Source organism: Diabrotica virgifera, chromosome 5 (assembly GCF_917563875.1).
Source record: "Diabrotica virgifera virgifera chromosome 5, PGI_DIABVI_V3a".
In the NCBI taxonomy this organism is placed as follows: Eukaryota; Metazoa; Arthropoda; class Insecta; order Coleoptera; family Chrysomelidae; genus Diabrotica; species Diabrotica virgifera.
Window position 1 is genome coordinate 1,365,632 of NC_065447.1, and position 26,413 is coordinate 1,392,044.

At 32.5% G+C, this 26,413-nt stretch overlaps 2 protein-coding genes across 3 annotated transcripts in view; both read left to right on the top strand.

Annotated features, from left to right (window-relative positions):
• Window positions 1-8,729, top strand: part of LOC114333649 (follistatin-related protein 5-like) — a 523,352-nt gene extending 514,623 nt beyond the window's left edge. Inside the window, exon 20 of the mRNA XM_050651204.1 lies at window positions 4,483-8,729. Within this exon, the coding sequence (XP_050507161.1) occupies window positions 4,483-4,622 (140 nt within the window). The 3' untranslated portion in view covers window positions 4,623-8,729. The remainder of the gene's footprint in view (window positions 1-4,482) is intronic.
• Window positions 8,730-13,944: 5,215 nt separating this feature from the next.
• LOC126884893 (uncharacterized) lies at window positions 13,945-23,021 on the top strand. 2 transcript variants are annotated; one of them, XM_050651206.1, is made up of 8 exons: window positions 13,945-15,658; window positions 19,243-19,447; window positions 19,987-20,187; window positions 20,242-20,316; window positions 21,594-21,635; window positions 21,696-21,925; window positions 22,017-22,176; window positions 22,855-23,021. In XM_050651206.1, exons 2-8 carry the CDS (start codon window positions 19,249-19,251, stop codon window positions 22,971-22,973), a joined length of 1,026 nt encoding a protein of 341 aa, XP_050507163.1. In that variant the 5' UTR covers window positions 13,945-15,658; window positions 19,243-19,248; the 3' UTR covers window positions 22,974-23,021. The 2 variants fall into 2 exon arrangements, with proteins under 2 accessions (XP_050507163.1, XP_050507164.1); XM_050651207.1 differs by lacking the exon at window positions 13,945-15,658 and having other exon boundaries at window positions 19,241-19,447.
• The last annotated feature ends 3,392 nt before the right edge of the window (window positions 23,022-26,413 follow it).

Consider the following 26,413-nt stretch of genomic DNA (forward strand, 5'->3'; position numbering starts at 1 on the left):
CCAGAAACAATTAATCTCTCTAAACTGTCGTCACCTCTGCGAACCACGTGACCAAAGAATTGCAGAATTCGTTGTAGACATGTTGTGGACAGCCTTTTTTTAATCTCGAGTTAGTTTAGAATGGAAACGTTTGTCCTATGAGCTGTCCAAGGTATGCGCAGCATTCTTCTCCAGCACCACATCTCAAAGGCATCAATTTTTTGGCGTTCGCATACGCGAAGAGTCCAAGTCTCTGCTCCGTATAGAAATATTGAGAATACAAGGGCCTTCACCAGTCTCATCTTGATATTTTGAGAGATAGATCTGTCTTTCCAAACTTTTGTTAGGCGACTCATCGCATTTTTTGCCATACCAATACGTCTCCGAACTTCTGCTTCACAGTTACCATCGTTACTTATACTAGACCCGAGATAGACAAAGGTGTTTACTATCTGGTATTCCTCTAATATGTTAGTCAGTTGAATAGTGTCAAATCTGTCGACCACCATTATTTTTGTCTTAGCTTTATTGATTTTCAGACCAACTTTATTGCTTTCGTACTCAACTCTTCGCAGAAGATCAAACATTTCTTGCTCATTTGCTGCTATAAGTGTAGTGTCATCAGCAAATCTTAAATTGGAGATTTTCCTACCAGCTACTGTCACTCCACCGGCCCATCCTTCTAAAACCATCCTCATGACATGTTCACCATAAATGTTAAATAAGTCAGGTGACAACATGCATCCTTGTCTAACACCTCTCTCGGTCTTGAATTGGTTTGAGAACTTCTGATCTAGTCGTACTATCGCTATATTAGACTGGTACAGATTTTTAATAAGTGTCACCAGGTGCATTGGTGCGCCCATTTCTATTAAAATTGTACCTTTACCCTTTACAAACCCGGCTTGTTCCTGAGGTATTTGGTAATGTAGATATGTTTTTAATCTGTTTTTGATGATATGCAACAAGATTTTACTAGCGGCCGATTATATATTGTTAATTACATTGTTGTCAGATCTTCCGTTTTTCTGGAATTCTAATGAACTTTCTTATTTAAAATGAAATATTTTGAAATATTTTTTGCGTTTTGAAGTCCTTAAGAAATACTGATTATTTTTCATATTTCCTATACCTAAATGTCATAATTTCGGAGTTATTGCTACATTTATCTAAAAAAAATTTTAAACACATTATAAAAATCAATTTTTTCGGCCCGGATAGACATTATTTTAGGTTACTTGGATGATTAGAAACAAAAAAGGTCTTTTGTAATTTTTCTCTAAAAATAATCGTTTTCGAGTTATAAACAATTTAAAACTAAAAAAAAAACGAAAAATGACGATTTTCGAGGTTTAAAAACACAAGTAAAAAAATAATTTTTGAAATCGCGAAGTACCTAAATTCAAACTAAAACCCTCTTCTATCAGCTTCTTATAAAAATTTTTGGCAATTTTTATTCTAAAACATTGTTTTTTAATTGTTAATGAAGCGGATGTGAGAGGACGGGCTACACTAACAACTAAAAAACAATGTTTTAAAATAAAACAACCCCAAATTACTTATCGGTAGCTGATAAAATAAGGTGATCTTGAATTTAGGTACTTCGTCGTTTCAAAAATATGATTTTTAGGTGTGGTTTTGAACCTTGAAAATCGTCAGTTTTCGTTTTTTTTTTCAGTTTTAAATTTTTTATAACTCGGAAACGATTAACTTCGAGAGAAATTAAAACAGACTTTTTTGTTCCCAATGATCCAGAGAACCTAAAATATTGTCTATCCGAGCCGAAAAAATGTATATTTATAATTTGTTTAAAATTATTTTTTTAAATAAATGTAACAACAACTCCGAAATTATGGCATTTAGGTATGGGAAATATTTTTTTTTTATTTAATAAAACTCCAACAGGAATCTTATGATTATTGCTATCTGATCATTACTATGATCAATAAGCAAGTTAGTTCTATATACAAAATATTATAAAAAACTTATCTAAGGTCATATTCAACAATATTCCTTAGGCTCTAATACATTACAGTACTACTAGCTAACGTGTACACTTTAGCCGCACTTTGCTCTGCTTTTTCACTTTCACGCACTTGAACTTATTGCACTAACTCGAACGGCTTCATTCTCTTAATTAAGTCTTCTTATCTGGTTGGCGTTGTCTAGGAGATTGATGGCCTCGACATTCACATGGTTGGAGAGCCTTTGTTCATGACTCTCGGCAAACTTACTTACTGTCTGGATAACCGTATCCATCTGGAGGTCTCGATGAAGATCACAGTTTCTGAAGTACCATGGAGCTTTGACGATGTTCCTTAATACAAGCCGACAAGCCAGTGCTGGCGCGTGACCTTGAGCGAAAATACACAGCGACAAATGCAGAATACGAGAAGGTCAGCCGCCACCTTTCGCTTGTCGCACTGTACTTTATTCTGATATCGTTGTATAATTTAGATGTTACTTTCTTTTGTACAGCCCCATAGCTGTATCCCATATGTCCATATCGGTTTAAGGACTTGCTTATACAATAACAATTTGTTATAAGTAGACAGAGTGGATTTTTTTCCCATCAACCAGTACAACTTTCTGAACTTGATTTCTAATTCTTCTTTTTTTTTCTTAATATGCGCTTTCCAACGTAGCTTGGAATCTAATGTCATACCCAAATATTTTGCCGTATTTGATTAAGGTATTTGGTTTATATTTATACTAACTGGGATATGTTGTTCTCTTTTGTTAGTAAAATTGACATGAACAGATTTTGTTTCATTTAATTTGATACGCCATCGCCTGGTCCAGATGTTAATTTGTTCAACAGAATTCTGTAGCATGGTTGCTGCTTCCTCGTGGTTTTGTCCGACTGCTAGAATGCATATGTCGTCTGCAAATGTCGCAATTGTGTTAGGTTCTAATGATGGAATATCACTGGTATAGAGCAGGTATAGCACTGGCCCCAGGACACTTCCTTGTGGAACTCCAGCTTTAATTTCTCTTAATTCAGAATATGCTTCCTCATTTTTAACTCAAAAGTATCTGTCGGGTATATATGATTTTAATAGTTCAGAATATTGTTTTGGTAAGTAGCATCTCATTTTATGATATAATCCGTCATGCCACACTTTGTCAAAAGCCTGCGCTACATCGAGGAAAATTGCAGAACAGACTTTTCCTTCTTCTAAAGCTTTTTCTACTATATCTATCTATCTATTCTATGCACCTGATCTGTCGTTGAGTGGTTTTCTCTAAACCCAAACTGATGATTAGGAATTAGATTTTTTTCCTCTATAATCGGTTTTAGTCTCTTCAAGAGTAGTTTTTCATATAATTTAGACATGACAGGTAACAGTGAAATAGGCCTATATGAAGAAGATTCTTGTGGAGGTTTTCCTGGTTTTAGTGTCATTATAATTTCTGCCACCTTCCATATCTTTGGTACGTACCTCAGCCTAAAGAAAGCATTTATAAGATTTGTTAATTTTATTATAGCTTTCCTTGGAAGTTGCTTTAACACTTCCCCAGTAATCAGATCAAATCCAGGAGCTTTCTTTGGATTTATATTTTCTTTTATTTCCAAATATACTTCTTTTGGAGTTACAGGGCTAATCTCCATTTCATCTTGATCAGGGAGCTCCCAGTTAATTATTTCTTGTTCTTCATTTGGTTGAAGAGTATTTTCTAGGTGATCAAGCAAACCTGTTGGCCTTTTGTATATTGCTTCTTGCCCAGCTACTATTAGTATTTCTAATTGGTGGATTCTGTTCATTTAAATAATTAAATTAATTTAAAATTTAAATAATCAGTAGCGCTATCATTTGATAATTCAGTTAGGTAGATGCTAACCGATTAGTTTTTAATTTTTTGAATTTCTCTTTTTAATTTTTGTGTGGCATTATTTAATCTAGTTTTATCAACTTGTGCTCTAGACTGATGCCACTTGCGTCTCAGTTTTCTTTTTTCGGTTATCATTTCTCTGATTTCTTTCGGGAGGTATGGGAAATATGACATGAAAAATAATCAGAATTTTTTAAGTACTTCAAAACGCAAAGAATATGCAGGGTGTTCTATTTGAAATAAGAAAGTTATTAGATTTCCAGAAAAACAGAAGATCTGACAACAATGTAATTACCACTATAATATCGGCGGAATTAGTAAACCCTTACCCACCAACATCTATAAAAATCGTGCAAGCAGTTTCCGAGATAATTGAGGGTTTCCATACATAAACTCACTCTGTATTTTAGGCTACTGCGTAACCTTGAAGAATAGTCCTGGGTACTCTAGGCATCATTAGTACTTTGCCAGGGATACTCAAAACTTAGAAATATGAAATATGTTAAATAATTCAATTTTGACGTTACGAATTATACCGTTACGAATTGTACAGGTTACGAATTATCGCTGTTACGAAATGTCGCCGTTACGAAGTGACGGCGTTACAAACTGACGGTGTTAGGAATATTGTAATTAACACTTTTAATATTGTTTGTTTTTGTATTTTAGGCGGATTCTGTCAGTACATGGTGACGCCTGCCAACGAAGCTCTTTTCGTAATCAACGGCAGATCCAGAACCGTCAATTGCGAAATTGGTGGCGTGGAACATCCCAGCCAGATCGTGTGGACATCCCTTAAGTATCATTAGTTAGCATAAATCTAAAACAACAAAACGCTTCGTTTCAACCGATCTGTCAAAAGAGTACTACAATATTGTGTCAAATGCCTTTTCGACGCTAAGAATAGTCAGTTTTAATTCCTTAAAAGTAAAAAATGTTCTTTATTTTGTTGTCACAATAATTATTCGTCATTATGCCTTTAAAGACGTTTTCCTTGGTTCTTATAGAAGACGAATGGGTTTTCTTGTACTTAGTTTGACGTACTGTCACTGAGTATTTAAAGTTTGTCGTTGGATATTTAGTGTTTGACATTTGACATTTGAAGTATGACATTTGAAGTTTGAAATTTGACGTGTGCCATTTTATGTTTGATGTTTGACATTTGACGTTTGACTTCGACATTTGACTTTTGATGGTAACGATATTTATGACACCATAAACTCATCGCAACTACTTCATATCAGATTTCAGACTGTTTTAATTCTTTTAATGTTTTGTTTCAAATTTTGGCATTTCTTGGCGTTTTGAAAAGGTTTTAGTAAATAATATAAATATTTTCTCGATGAATGTCTTTCTCGATTGGCTGCAAAGCTTCATTCAAAAATATATTAAAAACATCTTTTTTTCAAAAAATCTGTAATTTGTTGTAATGTCTTGATAAATATAAACCTATTTTGACAATAAAAAAACATACTTTTCATTGTAATTAGTAAAAAATTAATGTTAGATGTTTTCCAACTAAGCATTTTGTTGTTTATACGATTTAATTTATCAGTCAGGGGGGTTGAGTATGCTCTTTTATGTCCCCTGGGTACTTTAACGTTTTTCTTATGTTTTTTGGTGCGTAGATTCGATTTTTCGAGGTTACCAGGCTAAAAGCCGTCAGATAATTTGTTATTAACAATTTAATTAGTTAAATTGTATCTCCTAAACTATTAGAGATATTTAATTTTACCAAAATGAAAATTGTTTCTTTTGAAAAAATTAACAAAATTGCATTTGGTAAACTTTGATCCGATTGCTAGAATCGGAGTTATAATAGTTTAGTGAAAAACAATTGCACAGTAAATATTCTATGAGGCTTTTCCAAAACTCAATTTTCATATGTGCGATTAAATTTGAAAACCTCCTCATTTTAAAGTAATTGTTGAATTAAACATTAAAAATTTCACTAAAAGCTTGCGAATTAACTTTATAAGCTGTTATTACTGTAAGCTGTATAACTGGCTAATAAAAGTTATTATATAGAACAATTTAAAATGAACATTTTAAGGTTTGGCAAAAGTAATGGTGCGCGTCGGGTAATTGTGCGCATCAGTGTTTCTAATCTCATATTTAATAAAATTGTAAAAACTATATTGTCGGGCCATCCAGTAGCAACTGCCATATCTATATGACACAAACGAACATCTCGAGATACTTTACCGGTTAGCAGTTATCGTTTATGTTTTCGCGTGGTATGATATTGTTTGTGTGTCTGAGAAAATAAGCGATAACTTTTTTTCTTGACAGAAATATAGTTTAAATAGTACTTATATCCTTTATTTATTTACCAGTTTAAACACTGATATAGTTAGTTTTGCTTGATTCTTTTTTGTTTTTATCAAATTTTTTGTTATGTGGTGAAGTGTATTGTCATCGTATGGCCCGTTTTGCGCAGCATTAGCGGGCAAAGGCATTTTTTACGTTTAATGACTGCATCATAAAAAGTAAACAAGCGTTAAACAACCGTCAAAGTAGAGAAAGGGACAAAGAGAAAACCACGAAATTGAAAAAGGTACAAAAAGGAAAATTTTTGAACACAACAGCTCCGAAGTTATTTCAGAAAGTGAACTGTGCCATGATGATGAGTTGGACGATCTCGTGTCAGATCAAAATGACTTCTGTGTATTGTGGTTATGATAGCAAAAAAGACGAGGTATGGTGCAAGTGTTCGATATATTGTCAATGGTCTTATGCCATGTGTATACGACAGGATAGTCCAGAAGGATATACTTGAGACTTCTGCAATACTTAGAATGCAATACTTAAAATCTCTTTTATCTTTTTCCGTATATTTGTTTGTTCCTTTAATATTTATGTTCAATAAGCTACATTTTCGAACTTCATTTTTAAGTTTTATTATTGCGCACAGTTATCCGACATATGCGCACCATTAACCGAATAGGTCGGGCAAGTGTGCGCATTACACTAATTGGAAATTTCGCCTCTCACTCTTCTACTGTTGAAACATTCATTAAATGGGGTCACTACCAATATACCTAAGCCCTTGAAGTATATCTTCAAAAAATTTAGAAACTGAAATGTTTGAAGTTTGTGAAATATCCTGATTTTGCCTTAGGTGCGCACCAATAGCCGACTCTCCCCTACCACAGCTTAAAATATTCGTTTTGAATTGTTCTATATCTTCCATTAAACACATTTTCAAAGTTTGTAGCTTAATTTTGATTAAATCTCTTATAAACAAATTGTAAAAATTTTTAAAGCTGAAAAAAATATTACCTTTAAAATGAGGGGGTCTGGAACGTTCATATCAAAGCTGATTTATTCTTGAAAAAAAACCTAACGAATGCCTATTTTAGAATTATTTTTCACGAAATTTGTTATAATTCCGGTTCTAACAGTCGAATCAAAGTGTACCAAACGCCATATTGTTGATTTTTTCAAAAGAAAAATTTTCGTTTTGGTAAAATTAAATATCTCTAATATTTTATGAGCTACAATCATGTAAACAATTAAAACGTTAATACCAAACCCTCTGAAGGGTTTTCAGCGTGGTACCCCGAAAAAATTTTATATGGTAAACTCTCTATGGCAAAATTCCAAATAAAACTCAATGTATCCATGTAAAAGCTGTTGAATATTGCATTGTCATCGAGTTCTGAGCTATTCTGAAAATTTCAGATGTTTAGCTAGCCGGGTAGTATGTTTAAAATCGATTACAAGATTTTTCGCGGACAAAGTGACAAAGAGACAGACAAAGAACACGTGAAGTATATAAAAACGTGGTAAAAAATAACGGCCATCGAGAGGACATCAAATCGCATACTCAAACTCCTTGGCTGCTAGACTAATCCAGGAAAGCTTGTTTTCGCTCTTATGCAAATCAAAAATTGTGGTACTTTTTGGCCGATGCCTCACAACTAGTTTTCGAGTTATTTTGAAATCTAAATCCCCGAAATCGCCCACCAGATGTAAAAATATGACTGTAAAACTTGTTAATGTACTATATCATTATAAATAAAAGAATACATAGTGTCCAAAAACTCGTAGATCAATATAAAAATATATTTTATAAAAATTGTAGTAAACCAGGTTGCCCAAAAAGACGATTTATCAATATTTTTGGGATGAACAATATCCGTAAGCAGTCTTATTTAGAAATATGTGAAAATGCAGTATGTTTCAGGTATAAAACAACCACCACTTTTTTTATTTTAACTTATATATAGTGTCCTCCTCGTTCAACAGAAAAAGATCTACTAAAAAAAACACTGAAAATATTTAAACCTTTTTGGGGAGACCCAGGTCCAGTAGTAGCAACAAAAAATGATTACTAATTACAAGCAGATTACAATATTCGAAAAAAATAGTAGAGGATCCGATATAAGATCGATTTGCACCGATCTGTTTAATGGATAAAAATTATTGGATATATAATTTAGCATGTTAACAATAATTACAAAAAACAAGGTTTGCCCGATCTAATCTTGTTCTAACTATAACACAGGTTTACAAAAAAAAATTGTGGACTATTTGACGAAACCATATGACTACGGGTTTTGGGGACGCTGATCACGAATCCGGGGTCCGTTGATCTCTATCACGTCAGGTAAAGGTCATTTCAAGGTCAAATCATGATAAATCGACAGTTGCTCTGAAAAAGTATATTAGGAGGTTTCTGGGGTCGCTGATCACGAATCCGGGGTCCGCTAACCTCTCTCGCGTCTAACCCAAGGTCATTTTTCAAGGTCAAATCAAGATAAATCGACACAATAGCTCTGGAAATTAGATTAGGGGGTTTTTGGGGTCGCTAATCACAAAACTTGAGAGTCCGTTGAGCTCTACCACGTCAGGTAAAGGTGGTAAAAATTGACCCGAGCAGATATTATTTTAGATTTTTTGGATCATTCTAAACAAAAAAGGTCTTTTGTAATTTTTCTCTAAAGTTGATCGTTTTCGAGTTATAAACAATTTAAAATTGAAAAAAGAACGAAAGATGACAATTTTCTAGGCTCAAAAACACAAGTAAAAAATATCATTTTTGTAACCATCAAGTACATAAATTCAAGTTCAAACCTTTTTCTATCAGGCCTCGATAAGAATTTTAGCCATGTTTTATTCTAAAACATATTTTTTTAATTGTTAATGAGGAAGGTTTCTTATGGGGAGACGGGCATTAACAACCAAAAAACAATGTTTCAGAATGAAATAAATCCAAAAGACTCCAAAAAACTGATAAAATAAGGTTTGAACTTGAATTTAGGGACTTCATAATTTCAAAAATGATATTTTATACTTATGTTTTTGAGCCTTGAAAATCGTCATCTTTCGTTCTGTTTTCAGTTTTAAATTGTTTATAACCAGAAAACGATCAACTTTAAAGAAAAATTAGAAAAGACCTTATTTGTTTAGAATGACCTAAAAAATCTGAAATAATATCTGGCCGGGTCGAAATTTTTTCTTAATTTATAAAAAAAGTTATTTTTTAATTACCAATTAATTATAGTTAGAACAAGATTAGATCAGGCAACCCTTATTTTTTGTAATTGTTAACATGCTAAATTATATATCCAATAATTTTTATCCATTAAACAGATTGGTGCAAATCGACCTTATATCGTATCTTAGACTATAAATATGGAATCACCTTGGATCTTGGAATGACTACAGGAATCTGCAAAATAAAGATAAAACCCAAATGGCTAATTTAAATTACCAAAAAATACCATTGGTTGATTGAAAAATCCACGCTGTCTGCGGATTCTGCGCGATCGGCCCGTCTGGTCATTTTTCTACGTTTTCGCCATGTGTGATTGTTCGCGTCTGTTTCGCCGATTGTTAAAATCGAAAATTTCGGTATAAAAATGTCGTATAGTGGTCGTCATGTTACACGAAATTGTGTAAAAGTTAATTGTCAAAGGTAGGATATAAATATTTTTCAAAATCAAAGAAATATTAAGAAGTTATCGTATATTTTCATAAGTGACGCTTTCACCCAACGTCTTCGTACCATCAATATCTTTTTGAAGTTTGAAGCATATTTGCGAATTTAACAGTATGAAACAAACGCTTGTCTTGTGACTTGTTAATCGAAATAAATGAATATAATTTCAAAGTCTACTTCATATAATCGTGTTAATAGACTTTAAATACGAAATTTTCGGACACTTGCATTGCAGAACATTGCATTTTATTTATCTAATCGAATATCGAATGTTTGACAATTCTATCCAATTTTTCAAATACCTGTATTGAATTTTCAAGAATTTTGTACGTTTAGTAACTATTTACTGAATGTTACGATATTTTTATCGTCAAAACAATCGGTATAGTAGGTTTTTATAAAGACATATTTTTTGTTGCGTCTGACATAACTTCAGCGTCAAAATATTGTACAGGTCAGGCCCCGCCCCAAATGAACTTCTAGTATTTCCTCTCAAATTCTTTTTATTTGTTATTTTTCAACTTCTTAGTGTTGTTTCTTTATTATATTTTATTATATCTATTAAATAATGTTATCGATATTCTTGACTGACGGGATCGTCTATGCTGTATTGTAGTTTCCATTGAAGATTTTATACAGTTTTTGACTATGAAATATGGTGTAGTTTTAAAACTGATATAGGTTTTGGAAATATTTTAACTGTATATTCTTGGACACAAAATATTTAGTTTTAACCCAAAACATCTAGTTCTAAGGGAGCTACAGCTCTTTGAATATGGCGTCTTTGTAATTAGTTTTTTTTTTCAAATAGCTCCAGAACATTTCTATTTAGAAAAACGAAAACTAGTACACCTATTTATCTTCCAGAAATAAGTCGATTCCATGTATTTCGAATTTCTAGTACCGTTCATAGGCATCCGGTTTGGGTAGGGCAACGGTTATTTTATCGCATAACTGTTTGTCTTTAACATTTAAGCATTTTTGACACTGGATTATTAAATTGTGAGGTATATTAGTACTAAAAGGTACTCTTTAAGGCGGTGAGATACGCCGTTTTCTAGAAAAATCAATTTGGAACTTTTCGTTTTTTGAATTTTAATCGAAACAAGCTGAAAATGCGAGCATTATCATAACGAAAACTTTGTTTATTTACGTATTTTAATACATAATATGGAAAATTTGCTATTATGAAAAGTTGTTTAGAATTAAAAAGTATGTTTTAATGTGCAACTATATCATTCTAATTTAAAAATGTTGTGAACTATAAAGATACTTTACTCTTGATCGAAATTCATATTTTTTATATACCTCGTATAAAATTAATAAAATTTGATATATGATGGTTGCATCATAAATCTTAGACCATGAAAAGCTTTTTATGAAGAATAACTTTTCTTTTTCTTCAAATTAAAAATAAAAGAGTTATAAATGAAAATGTTGTTGGTATCCATAATTTGAGAAAAATCTTTTTTCCATTAGGAGGATATAATTGCACATATCAGACCATAATTTTTTGCCATATTTTATTTCAAACAACATTTCATATTCGCGGTGTGCAAGTACTTGGAAGGGATACGTGAAACAATCGTGCGCGAATAGCGGAGAAATATTGCAACTTTCTTAAATAATTCATATTGTCAATTGAAATTGTCAAATTGACGTACATTTCATATCTACTGTCATTGAAGAGGAAAAATTATATGTTGCTCCACAATATTGATATGATATGCAATTATTATATAAAGTTAAATTTAATTAATTGTATTTTGCTTGCAGTACTGCATTTTAATAACTAATTTTATTTACTACATACACGTACTTGTTTACGTTTTCATCACATAACCTGAATCTTATTTTTTCTTATTATTTTTTTGGGCTATGGCCTTGACAATTATCCAGCAACCAAGACTAACGTAATTGGTCAATACAATTAAAAGTGCGAATAAAAGTGCAGAGCGAAGAAACCAGGTGTCTCTTTACGCAACTTGCACGGTCCCAATAGTCGGTTCCCTAAACTCAGACACAACTGGCTAGTGATTTTAGTCAGAAATTTTGCCAATTTGGCAAAAAAATAATTACTAAATAGTTAATAATTACTAAATAATTAGTAATTTTGCCAATTTTGGCAAATATGGCAAAAATCAAAAAAATTACCTACTAAAAAAGACAGTTGTTGGCTGTGGCTGAGTTTAGCGAACTGACTACGGGAGGCCGTATACTCGTATAAACCTTTTTAAAGTTGTTAATTTGCGAATTTATAAACGAGAAGTTTTCGTTGAAAAATAAAAAAACTGTGTAGTTTACTGACTTAAAGCAAGAGTAACTTATAGTACTACAATACCTCATAATTTTATAATCCAGTGTCAAAAATGCTTAATAATTGAAGGCAAAAAATAATGCGATAAAATAACCGTTGACCTACCCAAAACGGAGAATATGACCGGTATTAGAAATTCGCAATTGATAAACTCGATTCATCTCTAGAAGATAAATAAACGTATCAGTTTTCGTTTTTCTAAATAGTAGAAACATTAAAGATGTTGGAGATATTTGCAAACTTACTTTTGAAAGCCATCACAATTTGGCCCTCTTGCCATGATTTGTCCTCTATAATAATTACACAAAAATTATTCTTTTGTTCACTACTGAACCTAGTCCTCCAATAATTTTCAAATATTTCAATTTTGAGCTACAGTGGTCATAAAGATGTGGTTATTCATCCGTACCACTTGGAATTAAGTTGCTTATGATGTCTCTCCAACATAATTTTTTTCTATAGAGTATTTTTTGGTTTATTGTGTATGTTTTCATATATAATCGTTTGCCGATTCCAAGATAACAAACTGCCAATAATTAAAGAGGAACAAACAAGGCAAAAGCTTATAAATAAACATACACAAAACACCACAATAATTTTTTTAATTCCTTTTTTATTACAAAACGTAATAGTCCTTGGCCCCCATTTTAAAACATTATATTACCTCCCTTATGAGACTTCTTTTTATTCAGTTATTCATGTCAAGTCAGACAACTTTTCTATTACGGAAAATTTTCGGGAGGGGGGCGTTTCGTAAATATAGAGATTTTTAAAGCTTTGGAGCGTCCGACAATTGAAGTACTCTTAAAAATTTGTCGGACAATATTACCAGTTAATTGTAATTATTTTTATCAGACAACCCTGCAAAAAAATCATCATAGCTGATTTTTGCAGGATTGTTTAATAAAAATATTTAAAATTAACTGGTAATAATGTCCGGCACATTTTTTAGGGTACTCCAGTTGTCGTACGCGCCAAACTTTAGAGAGCTCTATATTTACGAAATCCCCCCCCCCCTGAAGTTGTCCGACTCGACATGATTAACTGAATCTCATCACCCTGTGGAATATTCTAGCATTTATAAAATACTGAAATTAAAACCCAACTATAGCCTCAGGTTTTCTTAACATTCTGTTTTTCTATTCATTCGTTTATGTTGGATAATAAAAAAGTTATTTACTTTAACAACTAAACATGTTCTTCATCAATACACGGTGTTTCTAAATAAGTGCGACAAACTTTAACGGGTAATTCTGCATGAGAAATAATGACAGTTGGCTTTTATAAACGTATGTCCCCAAATGTTTCGTTTCCGAGATACGGGATGTTGAAATTGTTCTTACAAACTGACGATTTATTTATTGCTTTAAAACCAGTTGAAATATGCAAATGAAATTTGGTAGGTTTTAAGAGATAATTATTGCGGATTTTTTGACATAAAATTAAGAATTTTATATTCACCATTAGCGTACATACGGGTAATATGATCGGTCATATTACACGTATGCGCGCTATTGGTGATTATTCAATTCTTATATGTATGCCAAAAAATGTGAAATAACTACGTCTTAAAACCCACCAAATTGCAATGGCATATCTCAACAGGTTTTAAAGCAATAAAATAAATCGTCAGTTTGTAAGAAAAAAATCAACATACTGTATGTCGGAAACAAAACATTTGCGGACATACGTTTATAAAGCCAACTGTCATTATTTTTGCATGCAGAATTACCCCTTAAAGTTTGTCGCACTTATTTAGAAGCACCGTGTATTGATGAAGAACATGTTTAGTTGTTAAAGTAAATAACTTTTTTATTATCCAACATAAACGAATGAATAGAAAAACAGAATGTTAAGAAAACCTGACTGTATAGTTGGGTTTTAATTGCGGTATTTTATAAATGCTAGAATATTCCACAGGGAGATGCGAACTTTGAGAAATAAACACAGTTTGATTGGTACACCCGGTATACAATGAAAATTTAATTGTTTAGCAACAATATTATTACAGTGGTATTGCTAAAGAAACAGGCTATAACATATTCAAAAAATCACTTAAATCGGCCAACAGGTTTAGGAAATATGAGGCATCAAAAATGACCAAATTTTTAAGTGGGCCGATTTCTATGCACGTAAGTTTATTTTTTTAAATGGTGGGCCCAAGACCTCTAAATAAATATTGACGGTTTCGTATTGGTTGTCATCTGCAACATACTGCCCAAATGTTTTATAATATATCCAGATTAAACTCGATTATTTTCAGTACTTTACGATATTATATAATTTTATAGCCCTTAATAAATGTAGTTTTGTGATAAAAATATTTTATAAGAATATAAAGTGTATCCTTCACCATGCTGCAGGGATATGCCGTTTATGGTACGGGGCGGATAGATTTTATCGTTGTTTGGCCTTGTTTGTTTTCGTATAGGATATTTGCTGTCATTGGTCCAGTGCAATTTCAGAAAGTTTACATAAATACCGTAGTAGACACGATCAAATAAACATGTAAAAAGGCAGTCGTCCCGGCATTTCTTCATCTGCTGTTACTATTAAATAATCACACAGAGCTAAATCTGGCGAATTTTGTGGATGATGAATAAATGTGTATCTCACTTTGTGTCTTGAAGGAAGGGAAGTTTTTGCGTTACAAAGCAAAGCGTTTTGCTTCAAATCGGTGTCAAAATATTCTAGTGGACATTCATAGTACCTATACATGTTAAATATTGCTGCTGGACCTCTTCTGAACTAATCATGGTGAATATTAGCATTTTTCGACTGGTATTAGGAATATTGCTGCATTTCTTCTACTATTATCATTATTAGATAATGACAAGAAGCTAAATCTGGCAAATTCTGTGGATGATGGACTAATTTGTAACCCACTTGGTATACTTTTAGTAGTACAACGACCGCTATTTTAGTTATGGCATCTTCCCAGATAGCACAGTACTTCCCGAGGACGTCTGTTTCAGGTCCCACTTAAGTCCGAATGTCCGGGGACCTCAATCGGACGTTCCCAGGAATTAGAAATCCGGACGTTCCCAGGAAGTACGTTTACGGACGTCCCCAGGACGTCTGTTTCAGGTCCCACATAGTCAGAATGTACTGGGACCTTAATCGGACGTCCCCAGGAATTACATATACAGACGTTTCCAGGAAGTACGATTACAGAGGTCCCTAGGAATTACGAATCCAGACCGATACAGGAAAAATGTCAGTCTCAGAGCTGAACGGCTCCGTATCGTGTATAGAAAAATTTACCAACCTTTTTTCTGGTTTTATTTCAAATGTGATAACGTTTTTAGGACTTCATTTAATTTTTTAATAATCCAGAAATTAATTAATTCCATACCTCTCGCCTCTCATCAATATTTTAGTTATTTTAATTTGTTTCGGTTGGATGGTTGCAGTGAATGCCTGTCAATGCCAATGTCAACGATCAACGAGGTGTAGGCAGGCGTGCGTGGGTGTTTCTGTTTCTTTCTGTTTGATTTCATCATTTGCTTTGGTTGGTCACTAAATATCAACTTGGCGAAATTGGCGGTAATTAAATTAGATATTATTAGCTTGAATTCTTGGTAAGTTTTTGAAGTTACTTTTATATTCGGTTTTTTTGCAAGATATTGCGTTTTATCTGCTAGCTGAGCAAAATTTTATTTTTAGATCTTGTTAGTTGTGTATGTTTTGGCGGTAATTAGATATTCCTTTCCTCGTTGGGATCATCAGCGTGTATTTTTGGTAAATTGCTAAAGTTATTTTTATACTTGGTTTTCTTTGCAAGATACTTACTGCGTTTTATCTGCTAGTTGAGCATATTTTTATTTCTATAGGTCTTGTTTGTTTTGTATGTTTTGGTGATATCAATTTTTGGCGGTAATTAGACATTCCTATCCTCTTTGGGATCTGTAGTGTGAATTCTTGGTAACTTCTAAAGTTATTTTTATATTCGGTTTTCCTTGAATTTGCAAAATACATATTGCCTATTATTTGTTAGCTGTGCAAAATTTTATTTTTAAGTTTTGTTCTTTTTGTATGTTTTGGCGGTACTTAGATACTTCAACTTTTGGCGGTACTTAGATATTCATATCCTCCTTGGAATCAGTGTGAATTCTTGGTAAATTTCTATAGTTAATTTTAAATAAGTACAATGCAAAAGTATTACATGCAGGCAAAAAGAAAGAACAACACTACTTCTTTACATCTAAATAAACGAAGTAGACCTGTTCCAGTCACTAATTGTAGAGAGAAGGAAGACATCATTATTGAGAGCCATGAAATATCCAATGTTTCTGAGAAACTGTCCAACAATGTGCTTCAGAATGTTCATTCAACTGACCCACAGAGAACTGAAGATTCTGTAAAACCTAAAGATTTTTTAGTGGATTGGGCTTTGCGTCACAAAATAACTCACACAGCCATTAATGATTTATTGAAATACTTTACAAATTACTTTCCAGAACTTCCTACTGATGCAAGAACATTATTAAAAACGTGTAGAGAAATTCAAACAAAAACTGTCCTACCTGGAGAATATCATCACTTTAGTATAAAGTCTTGTTTAGAAACGTTATACATTCAGAATATTAATTTATTGAAAGACAAAAATATTTTTGAACTTGTTATTAATATTGATGGTTTACCTTTAGCAAAGAGTAGTGGTAGTCAGGTGTACCCTATTCTGTGTAAGTTGAAAGGAACAACATTTGTAGAAATGATTGGTATTTATCATGGCTATGAGAAGCCTGCAGAGGCTAATATTTTTTTAGACAGCTTTGTATCAAGCCTTATTTACCTTATAAATAATGGTATTGAAATAGATGGTCGAACATTTTCTATAAAAATTAATTCTATTGTTTGTGATGTACCAGCAAAAGCTTTTATTACATACACAAAGGGTCATTCTGGTTATGCTTCATGTAGCAAATGTACAATAGAAGGTGAATTCATAAATAATAGAATTTGTTTTCCTGACGTAACAGGACTTAATTTACGTACAGATCAGGACTTTCGTGCGAAAACTCAAGAATCTCATCATAGTGGAACCTCAGTTTTAGAAAACATCCCACTGCTTAATATGGTTGACAATTTTCCTTTAGATCCAATGCATCTCATTTCTCTAGGAGTAGTTAAGAAAATATTAGTTTTACTATGGTGTCATGGTAAACCAAGAACAAAATTATCTTTCCATCATATTAGAACTATATCAGATCGCTTAGTGCATGTGGCAAGTCAAGTACCTATGGAATTTAATAGAAAGCCAAGGAGTCTATCTGATGTCAGAAGATGGAAAGCAACAGAGTTTAGGCAGTTTTTATTATATACGGGACCTGTGGTTCTAAGGGGTCAAATAAATGCTGATAGATACCAAAATTTTTTAAGTTTACATATTGCTGTAACAATTTTATCTAGCAGAAACCATTTTCAGCTCTTGGACTATGCCTCAGATCTTCTAGTTTATTTTGTAAAAACTTTTATTTATTTATATGGATCTGAACATGTCTCACATAATGTTCATAATTTGCTGCATTTAGTAGATGATGTCAAAAGGTTTGGCCCATTAGATGAATTTGGCTGTTGGAACTTTGAAAATTATTTGCAATCAATTTTGAAAAATCTACGTAAACCAGATAAGCCTTTAGCTCAAATTATTAAAAGACATAGTGAAAAAAATCACCAAAACAATTTATTTACTAAAGTTGTAGAATTTCCATCTTTCTTAAAAGAACATAATGATGGCCCAACACATATAAATGTTGTCATATTAAAACAATTTAAGAAACTAGCTTTAAAAACCTTTACATTGTGTACAAGTGAACCTGACAATTGTTGCTGTTTTTTAAATGGAAGCATTGGTATAATAGAAAACATTATTTTAACTGAAAATAGAGTTTATAAAATACTTGCAAAAAAATTTCTTATAGTAGATGATATTTACAAAGAACCATGCCAATCTTCATCGCTTGGTATTTATTCTGCAGCTTCATTAGGCCCCTTAGAGATGTTCGATATGGAAGAAGTAAAAAGCAAATGTGTTCGATTTACAACTGATACCACTGATTTAATTTTTCCTTTACTTCATTGTACTTAAATGTATTGTAACTTTTTTCCTAATAAAACCAACATACTAAAATCACAATCAAGATGCACTACAAATAAACAAACCACAAAACAATGTTACCAGGAGCACTCTCGAATTATGATTTACAATTTATAAACTTTGTAAATCATGATTTGGGATTTATACAATGCATTTACTTTGTAAATCATGATTTGGGAGTGCTCGTAGTAACACTGAAGTGTCGTGGTTTGTTTATTTCTAGTGCATCTTGATTGTGAATTTAGTATAGGTAAAGTGAAAACAAAATAGTAAATCGTCAGCTTGAGTGTGGTGGATTATCTTATGTCAGATATATGAAATTTGTTGCGTGGACGGTACAATTTTTTTTTTTGTAATCAGTATATTACTTGGCTTCTACAGTTATTTGATATAGCCACCTTTGGTTGTTTGAATACAAAAAACAAGGTGTAACAGGTGCTATGTTGCCGCACTGCATTGGTTGTCTTGCTAATGTCTATTTCGTAGAAAAGTTCTAACAGTGTTAATCTGTTAACTCCGTTCTCAGGTCTTCTGCTCAAACTGTCTGACCATACTTTAATTACTAGATATTGTGAATGAGAATATTCCTGCAATTTTTAATTTTTAGCAATATGTATTAGTTTTACGATTTTTAAAACATTTGTTTGTGTCTTCTGCATAAATTCAAAAATGAAGTATAGGTTAACGCTCTAACGTGATAAAATGTTTTTCATTCTTAAATTAATTAACTGGACCTAATGAAAACAAGAAATATTACAAGATCACATACCAGACTTCTGGTAGAGTGTTGGTACGATTCTGTCATCGACTGCAGGCAGTAGAAGGCAACTGCACTCGGCAGTTAAGAGTTATCACCATGACGAAGTCATTACTTTGCACTATTAATTTGTATATTTATTAGCAACTGACGTTCTGCCAGGCAGCAGTTGCTAATAAGTATACAAATTATTAGTGCAAAGTAGTGACATCGTCATGGTGACAACTCTAACTGCCACCTGGAGTTGATGTCAGAAACGTACCTTTAATTTAATTTTTCATATTAAACCAACTTAATATATTTTTGAGGGAATTATGGAAGAGCAGACTTGGACTATTGTACAGTTTCTTGAGGATATGTCGGTAGAAGCTGTTCCAACTTTGTGGCTTCGAGGGGACTTGTGTTATTGGCCTCCATATAAGCAGGAGAAGCTGACAAGTGCTATAAAAAAACAAGCTTTAGACACAAATTGGTCGCAGCACAAAGTAAAAGTCTTTCGAAATGCTACTTTTGGTAAGTTGTAACAAATTTTCACATGAAATAATGTTTATGTATCATTTCAATTTGAGTGTAACAATGAATTTATTAAAATTGGTTTCAAGTTCATAATGTACTTAAATAAATTGGTTTTAATTCAAAATTGTACTATAATAGTAGTGTTGCTGATTTTTCTAGAATTTATTTGAAGACAGTAGGGGGAGGTGATATTAACAAAACTGTGTTGAGAGAAATTATTTATCAGATATATATTTTTTTATGCTACTATCCTTCATCCAGCTCTGTCTTCACATAATAGAATTTTTATTTTTCAAAGCTATAGATTTTATTCTTGGTTGAGTAACCGTCTCTTCATGTTGATATAAATAAGGTGATTTTTTCAATTTTGTAGAAGATTACAATTATTGTCAATTTGAATGTATTTATAATTATGTTTTGAAATTCACCTTTTAATAATGAATGTTTGAGACAATGTATTTTTTTGTGATTAAAGTTTATTCGTAATGCTAAAAATATGCAAAGGATAAGAATATGCAAAGGACATTTTTTTTTAGATAATTATGCGAGAGCAAGGGTCAAGGCCAAATCAGCAGAAGACTGTAGTGCCAGTGATCTGTATTCCGATCCAGACATTGGAAAAAGGAAAAGATTTCCAAAAGTGTTCAGCAGCTCATCTTCAGATGATTCACTAAGTAATTTGGAGTGTCCCATAAAAGCTCCAAGATTTAAAAAAACAAAAATAGAACAGTATCCAGGTAATAAATTATAACTAATGTAAATTAAGGTATCATCGATCATTGTTTTTTTAGATACAGAGATTTCTGAAGTCATAGATCTTCCCTTCACAGAAGAAAAAGAAGATATTCCTTCAATGAATGAGCCAGGTATAACATTTTGGCATTGATTTATTGACTTGGTGACGTTGGCACCTCCTATGTTATGGCGGTGCCACACTTCGTTATGTGTTACTTGTTATGTGCCTTATTTGGTCACACAGGAAGAAGTGTGGAGGGTTCATTAGTCAATATTTGCTTTATTTGCATGCATTGCGCATAAGCATGAATAGCAAATATGCCTATCCATCCAGTTGTCGGTTTTTGACACACTTCAACTTCAAAGGACAAATATTTGGCACATACAGCGCAGCTGCATAACAAATAGCACAGCGAAGTGTGGTTTCGCCATTAAAATTTCAAAATTTAGATCAGTACATGATTTTGCGCAAGTTTTGCCCAGGATGTTTTTCATTTTGCCCCCATTATTTAGAATCAAGGCAAAATAACAAAAACTAAGGGGCATAACTTGGGTAAAATAATGCAATGATTTTTATTTCGCAATTCCAACATTGGGGATGTCACCTTCACTAGGCCCAAAACGGGCATTACTAGAACATAAATAGCATGAATGCATGATATCGATGCCTCAGAAGCCAATCGGTGTAAGTCAATAATGCCTGGTTGCACCAACAGATCTTAAGTTCCAGATTAGCTAAGCTCTACTTATAAATAGGGCCTCCTTGAGTATCACTTACGTTGCAGCATTATTTTAGATTCTTACCTTTTTATCAATTATATCTATTATTATATTATGATATTCTTATTGTAATATCTTATAATTATATTATATTAATTCTTATGATATTCTCGACTTAAGCTAAAGATCTGTTGGTGCAACCGGGCATAAGTGTTTTAAATGAGATACTAAGATGTTTCTCAATGTAGTTGCAGAAATATAAGTAATTATTAAAAACAAATAAACCCTTTTTATTTATCATAATATGGATAACATGTTCATAAATACAAACAATGAAATAATATTATATATAATGTGTGTTAAACTTCAATAAGTCATTTTTAGGCAGAGTTGACTTACACCGTTTGACTTCTGAGGCATCCAAATATATTAACTATGTGCAAACTAATGGACAGTTTCACCTATTATTAAGAAAATGAGTGATCAATTAATGCATATTATGAGAGAGCTTAGAAATAGATATAAATGCAATGTTTAGGAAATGTTGGAAACAATTTAATTGCTTGTTGGAAAGATTTATTTCTTTTTAATAAAAATTTAATATAATTAAAAAAGACAAACTTAAGAAATGAAAACAAGACAAAAAATTAAGTTGTTTGATATTAACAATGTACAATAATTGTTTTAGGGTTTTCTGGAGAACAGGTTACACACTGCTGCTTGCAACAAGGTATAATATCTTACTTTTTATTAGTTCTCTAATTTAGTAATATGTTTTATATTATTTTAGAGCATCAAGTCTTAGTGGAACTGAAGAACCAGAATCATATGCTAAGAGGAATGATAACGGATGTTCTCAAGATTGTTACCGAAATAAAACAAAATCAGAGACCAGCAGAACATTTGGAAACGTCGGAATCATTATTTGTTAAATATAACATACAATTCCCAATTAAGTCAGAAGAAGACTTTCTGCAACTTGATACAATCCTCCTTGAAGATTATAATTATAACAATGCCGTAAGTGTTTTTACACACAATTACTTATTTAGAACGTTGAACCTAGATTGTTTAATTAAGATTATTAATTTTCAATTGGTATCTATTATAGGTAAAAGAATTATCAAAATTTGGCGGGTCGAGCCCTTACAATTTTATAAAAAGAGTTATGTCAACTATATTGTCAGACAATCTGATTATCGAGTACAGTTGGCTGGGTCGTAAGGGGAAACGCAGCCTTGAAAGTACGATGGTGGGAAAGCTGTTTGTATGTGAGTATTATATCACAATAACTACCATTTAAAAAGCTATTTTAAAAATATGTGCCTAGATGAACTCACATATTTAATTCATATTATAATCAAAAACAATGCAACACTATTTGATTGTACTTTTATTTTTCAATAACTGTTAATTGTAATTTATAAAATTTATTTAAAAATAGGAAACCTCTTATTTTCAGCAATATAATATAGTATTTTCAGCAATCAGTCGATTGGATAGCCTAGCGGGTCAAACGGTTGGCCGCACATCATTTTGCCGTGATGATGAATGCGAGTTAAATCTCCAGCCTGTTGAACGGAAAACAAAAAGGCTAACATGTCTGTTTAAAATTCATAAGGCTTATCGACCTATGTGAGGGAGCAGTACGGCAAGTGATAAGGGCTTGTGGCTTAGTGATACTCCCTCATATACCCCTGCCGGAAGGAGATCTATCGATTGGTCTTTTTAAATTACAGTTTTATTACATTTTTAGTTCAGTTTACTATATTATATTGCTGAAAATATATGATCATATATTTTCAGCAATATAATATAGTAAACTGAACTAAAAATGTAATAAAACTGTAATTTAAAAAGACCAATCGATAGACAGTACATACTTATATTGTATGTAAAAATTAATTATTTTAAATATATTTTTTATAGTGTTTACTTTTCAATTTTAGCTGCAGCTGACAAAAGTGGCATTTCGCCAAATAAAAAAAAAACAGAGGAAGCCATCAGAAGCTACATGAAAAGGGGAAAGGAGAGGCTGACAGCCAAAGAAAATAAAAATATGGTTTAAGATGAATACTATTATTTGTTAAATTTTAATAAAAACTTGTTTGAAATATATGTGTTTTTTTTTCATTTTAAATGCAGATTTCATCTTTAAAATTTACATATAAGTAAATTCACTATAAAATAATTTAATATTACCTTTTCGACATTATTTAAGAGCTTAAGCGCAAAATTGTGTGCCAATGCACATATATTTAAATACATTAATTTTTTTTAATCCTGAAAAAGTATTTTTGTAAAATTTAAAAACTGAATGAAACATTATATTATAAGGCTTTTCATCGATTATCTTTTGTTTTGAGCTGCTGTCGTAATTTTGTATGGACTATAAGACATGACAGAAGCTTGAAACAAATGACTGGGAATGGAAAGCCCTATATTACCAAGGGCCGAAAGTTCCTGAAAACTTCTATAATGTTTATTTTAACAAGTTACAGGGGTTGAAAAACAGAAAATTTAGTATGATTTTTAATATCAAATATCTCATTCAAAAGAAACTTTGTTTATTCTAAGGGACTTTCGGCCCTCTGTAATAATGTAACCTTTCATTCTGTGTTTAAATTTTTCAAAAATATTTATCAGGATTCGAAAAAATGAATGCATTTAACAACATTGGTGCGAAATTTTGCGCTTACGCTCTTATAGTAGTTACATGCCATATTTAAAATTTCTGAAAACATTTTATAAAAACTTGGTAGGCCGTCCCAAGGAGGGTTTGGTCGGCCGTCCCAGGGAGGGTTTACTCGGACGTCCTAAGGAAGGCTTACTCAGACGTCCCAAGGAAGGCTTACTCGGACGTCCCAAGGAAGGCTTGCTCGGACGTCCTAAGGAGGGTTTGGTCGGATGTCCTGGGTACGGATGATTTTGTAACATCGGACGTCCTCGGTACATCCCGAGGATGTCCCAGGATCTGAAACGTACGTCCTCTGGACGTACGAATGTCCTAGAGGTACGTCCCGGGTAAGTCCTAGGGATGTACTTGTGCTGTTTGGGTTGTAGCGTGTCTTGAAATAACAGAACCTCTTTTGAAGTAATTATGGTGAATAGTAGAATATTTTTACGGATCAAGTAGTCTTGGCAGTTTTAAGTGCATCTCTTCTGGTGCTATCACTATTCAATAATCACACGGAGTTAAATCTCGCGAAAACTGTGGATGGTGGATCAATTCGTATCCCATTGGTGTACTTTTAGTAGTGCAATGATTGCCTGGTTCTTGCGATACAAAGCAGAGCGCTTTTTCTATAAATCGTAGTCGAAATAGTCCAGTAGACATCCATAGTACATGCTGGACGTTGCTAGACGTTTTTTGAATAGACGTTTTTTGAAGTAGTTATACTAATTATTAGCATCTTTTTAATCAGCATCTTTTTAATGGATGAGGTGGTGTTGAAAGTCTTAACTGCATTTTATAGAAAGGCATTTAAGTACATATCGGTGAAAAAAAACATCTCATTTGTAAATTACTGTTACCAAACATTTCGTTGCAACATATACACAACGTAACATTATGATATTAAATAAAATTTAACGTGAAGTAAAACTCCCTGGTGTAGTTGATATATTTAATAAAAATTAAAAAAAATTGAAAAATCCAAAAGTATTACGTTCAGAACGTTTTCGGACTCATCAGTCTATCATCAATGAACTCCCTGTCCTTGCTAAATAGCCTCAATGCCAAACACTGGTTAAGATGTATGCTCCAACTACATATTAAAATTTGCTAAAGAATTTGGCCTAAATTGGATGCCAATGGATTACTACCAGCAACATGATGCTCTACTATATCACATTCAGAGATTTTTTGGTGATTAGGTCTTCATTGAACCACGTTTAGTATGACAGACTAGAAGACTTTAGTCTGACAGACTAAACGTGGCTCAATGAAGACCTAATCACCAAAAAATCTCTTAATGTGATATAGTAGAGCATCATGTTGCTGGTAGTAATCCATTGGCATCCAATTTAGGCCAAATTGTTTAGCAAATTTTAATATGTAGTTGGAACATACATCTTAACCAGTGTTTGGTATTGAGGCTATTTAGCAAGGAGAGGGAGTTCACTGATGATGGACTGATGATTCCGAAAACGTTCTGAACGTAATCCTTTTGGATTTTTCAATTTTTTTAAATTTTTATTAAATATACCAACTACACTTACTAGGGAGTTTTACTTCACGTTAAATTTTATTTAACTAGATAGTACACAGCCAACCTTCGGGTATTATCCCGTTTTAATTATGATATTAGGTATTTGCTGAATGGATCTGCTTCTTCATAATATCACAATTTTGATTTTATTGTCTACCATGATTTTAACATGGACTTTGTTGATTTTTCTGGAGCACCCGGATGGTCATCATCTAACACACTACGACAAAAAGAAAATTCAGTTTTCCAAAGATTATCTGTTGTTACTGACGATGCAGACTTGTCGTAAATACTAGAATAACTTTGATTTCTGCATTGTTCTCGCCTTTTAAGTATACTCAACTTCTTCTTCTTGTGCCACTCCTGTCGGAGATTGGAAATCATCAAGGTTATGCTGACCTTGTTTACAGCTGACCTAAAGGTTTCATTAGTGGTGCAGCCAAACCACTCCCTCTCAAATTCCGCAACCCTGACATTCTTCTACGGCCTGGATTCCGTCTTGTCTCTATTTTTCCTTGCATTATATTTTGAAGTAATGCGTATTTATGTCCTCTCATCAGGTGACCTAAATATTCGAGTTTTCTTCGTTTTATCGGTAGCAAAATTTCTGGGTCTTTTGATATCCTTCGTATTATACTTAACTAGTTAAGACCAAATTCATTGTTGTTAATTTTTGAAAGTTGGACCTATTCTGTCACACAATGTGTCATTTTTGACATATGTCAAAAATCAGGATCAATTTGTTCTCAACGCCATCTCATTGTCGTATACATAAATATTGAAGACACTTTGTAGACATCAACCAAAATTTGAATATATTTGAGAATAGTTCACGCAAAAGCACAGGACCAATGACTATTATGATTACCTTAGCAGTACAATCCATTTTAATTCCAGCTTCTGTGATAAACGTTACACTTGTACATGTAGTTCCATGTTTTTATCATTACCGATTATGTTATTTTACGCTCCGCCCCGTACAAAATCATTTGTTGTTTGTAAAGGGGTAGCTAATGAAAGCTCACTGGTTATTGGTGATAATAAAGTAAAAAAAATATATTATTATGAAATTGTCAAGCGTTTTTGACGATGGTGTATTTTGTCAACTGTATATATAAGAAATATTAAAGAAAATGGAACCCTTAGTAGCATCCCCGAAAAAAATTTAATGTGTGATTGGTTTATGTGTACTTCGAACATATATTGTGGTTTTTATAGATGCAATATTTGTCAAAATTATAATATTTTAACTCAAAATAATGTTATTATCGATGAGTCCATTGATGCCATAAGTATG

Excerpts from the sequence above, each read along its gene's own strand:
- LOC126884893 (XM_050651206.1), top strand. The coding sequence starts at position 19,249 with ATGGAAGAGCAGACTTGGACTATTGTACAGTTTCTTGAGGATATGTCG. Across the intron at positions 19,448-19,986 it reads CTTTCGAAATGCTACTTTTG|ATAATTATGCGAGAGCAAGG; the intron begins GTAAGTTGTAAC and ends ATTTTTTTTTAG. Across the intron at positions 20,317-21,593 it reads TCCTTCAATGAATGAGCCAG|GGTTTTCTGGAGAACAGGTT; the intron begins GTATAACATTTT and ends TAATTGTTTTAG.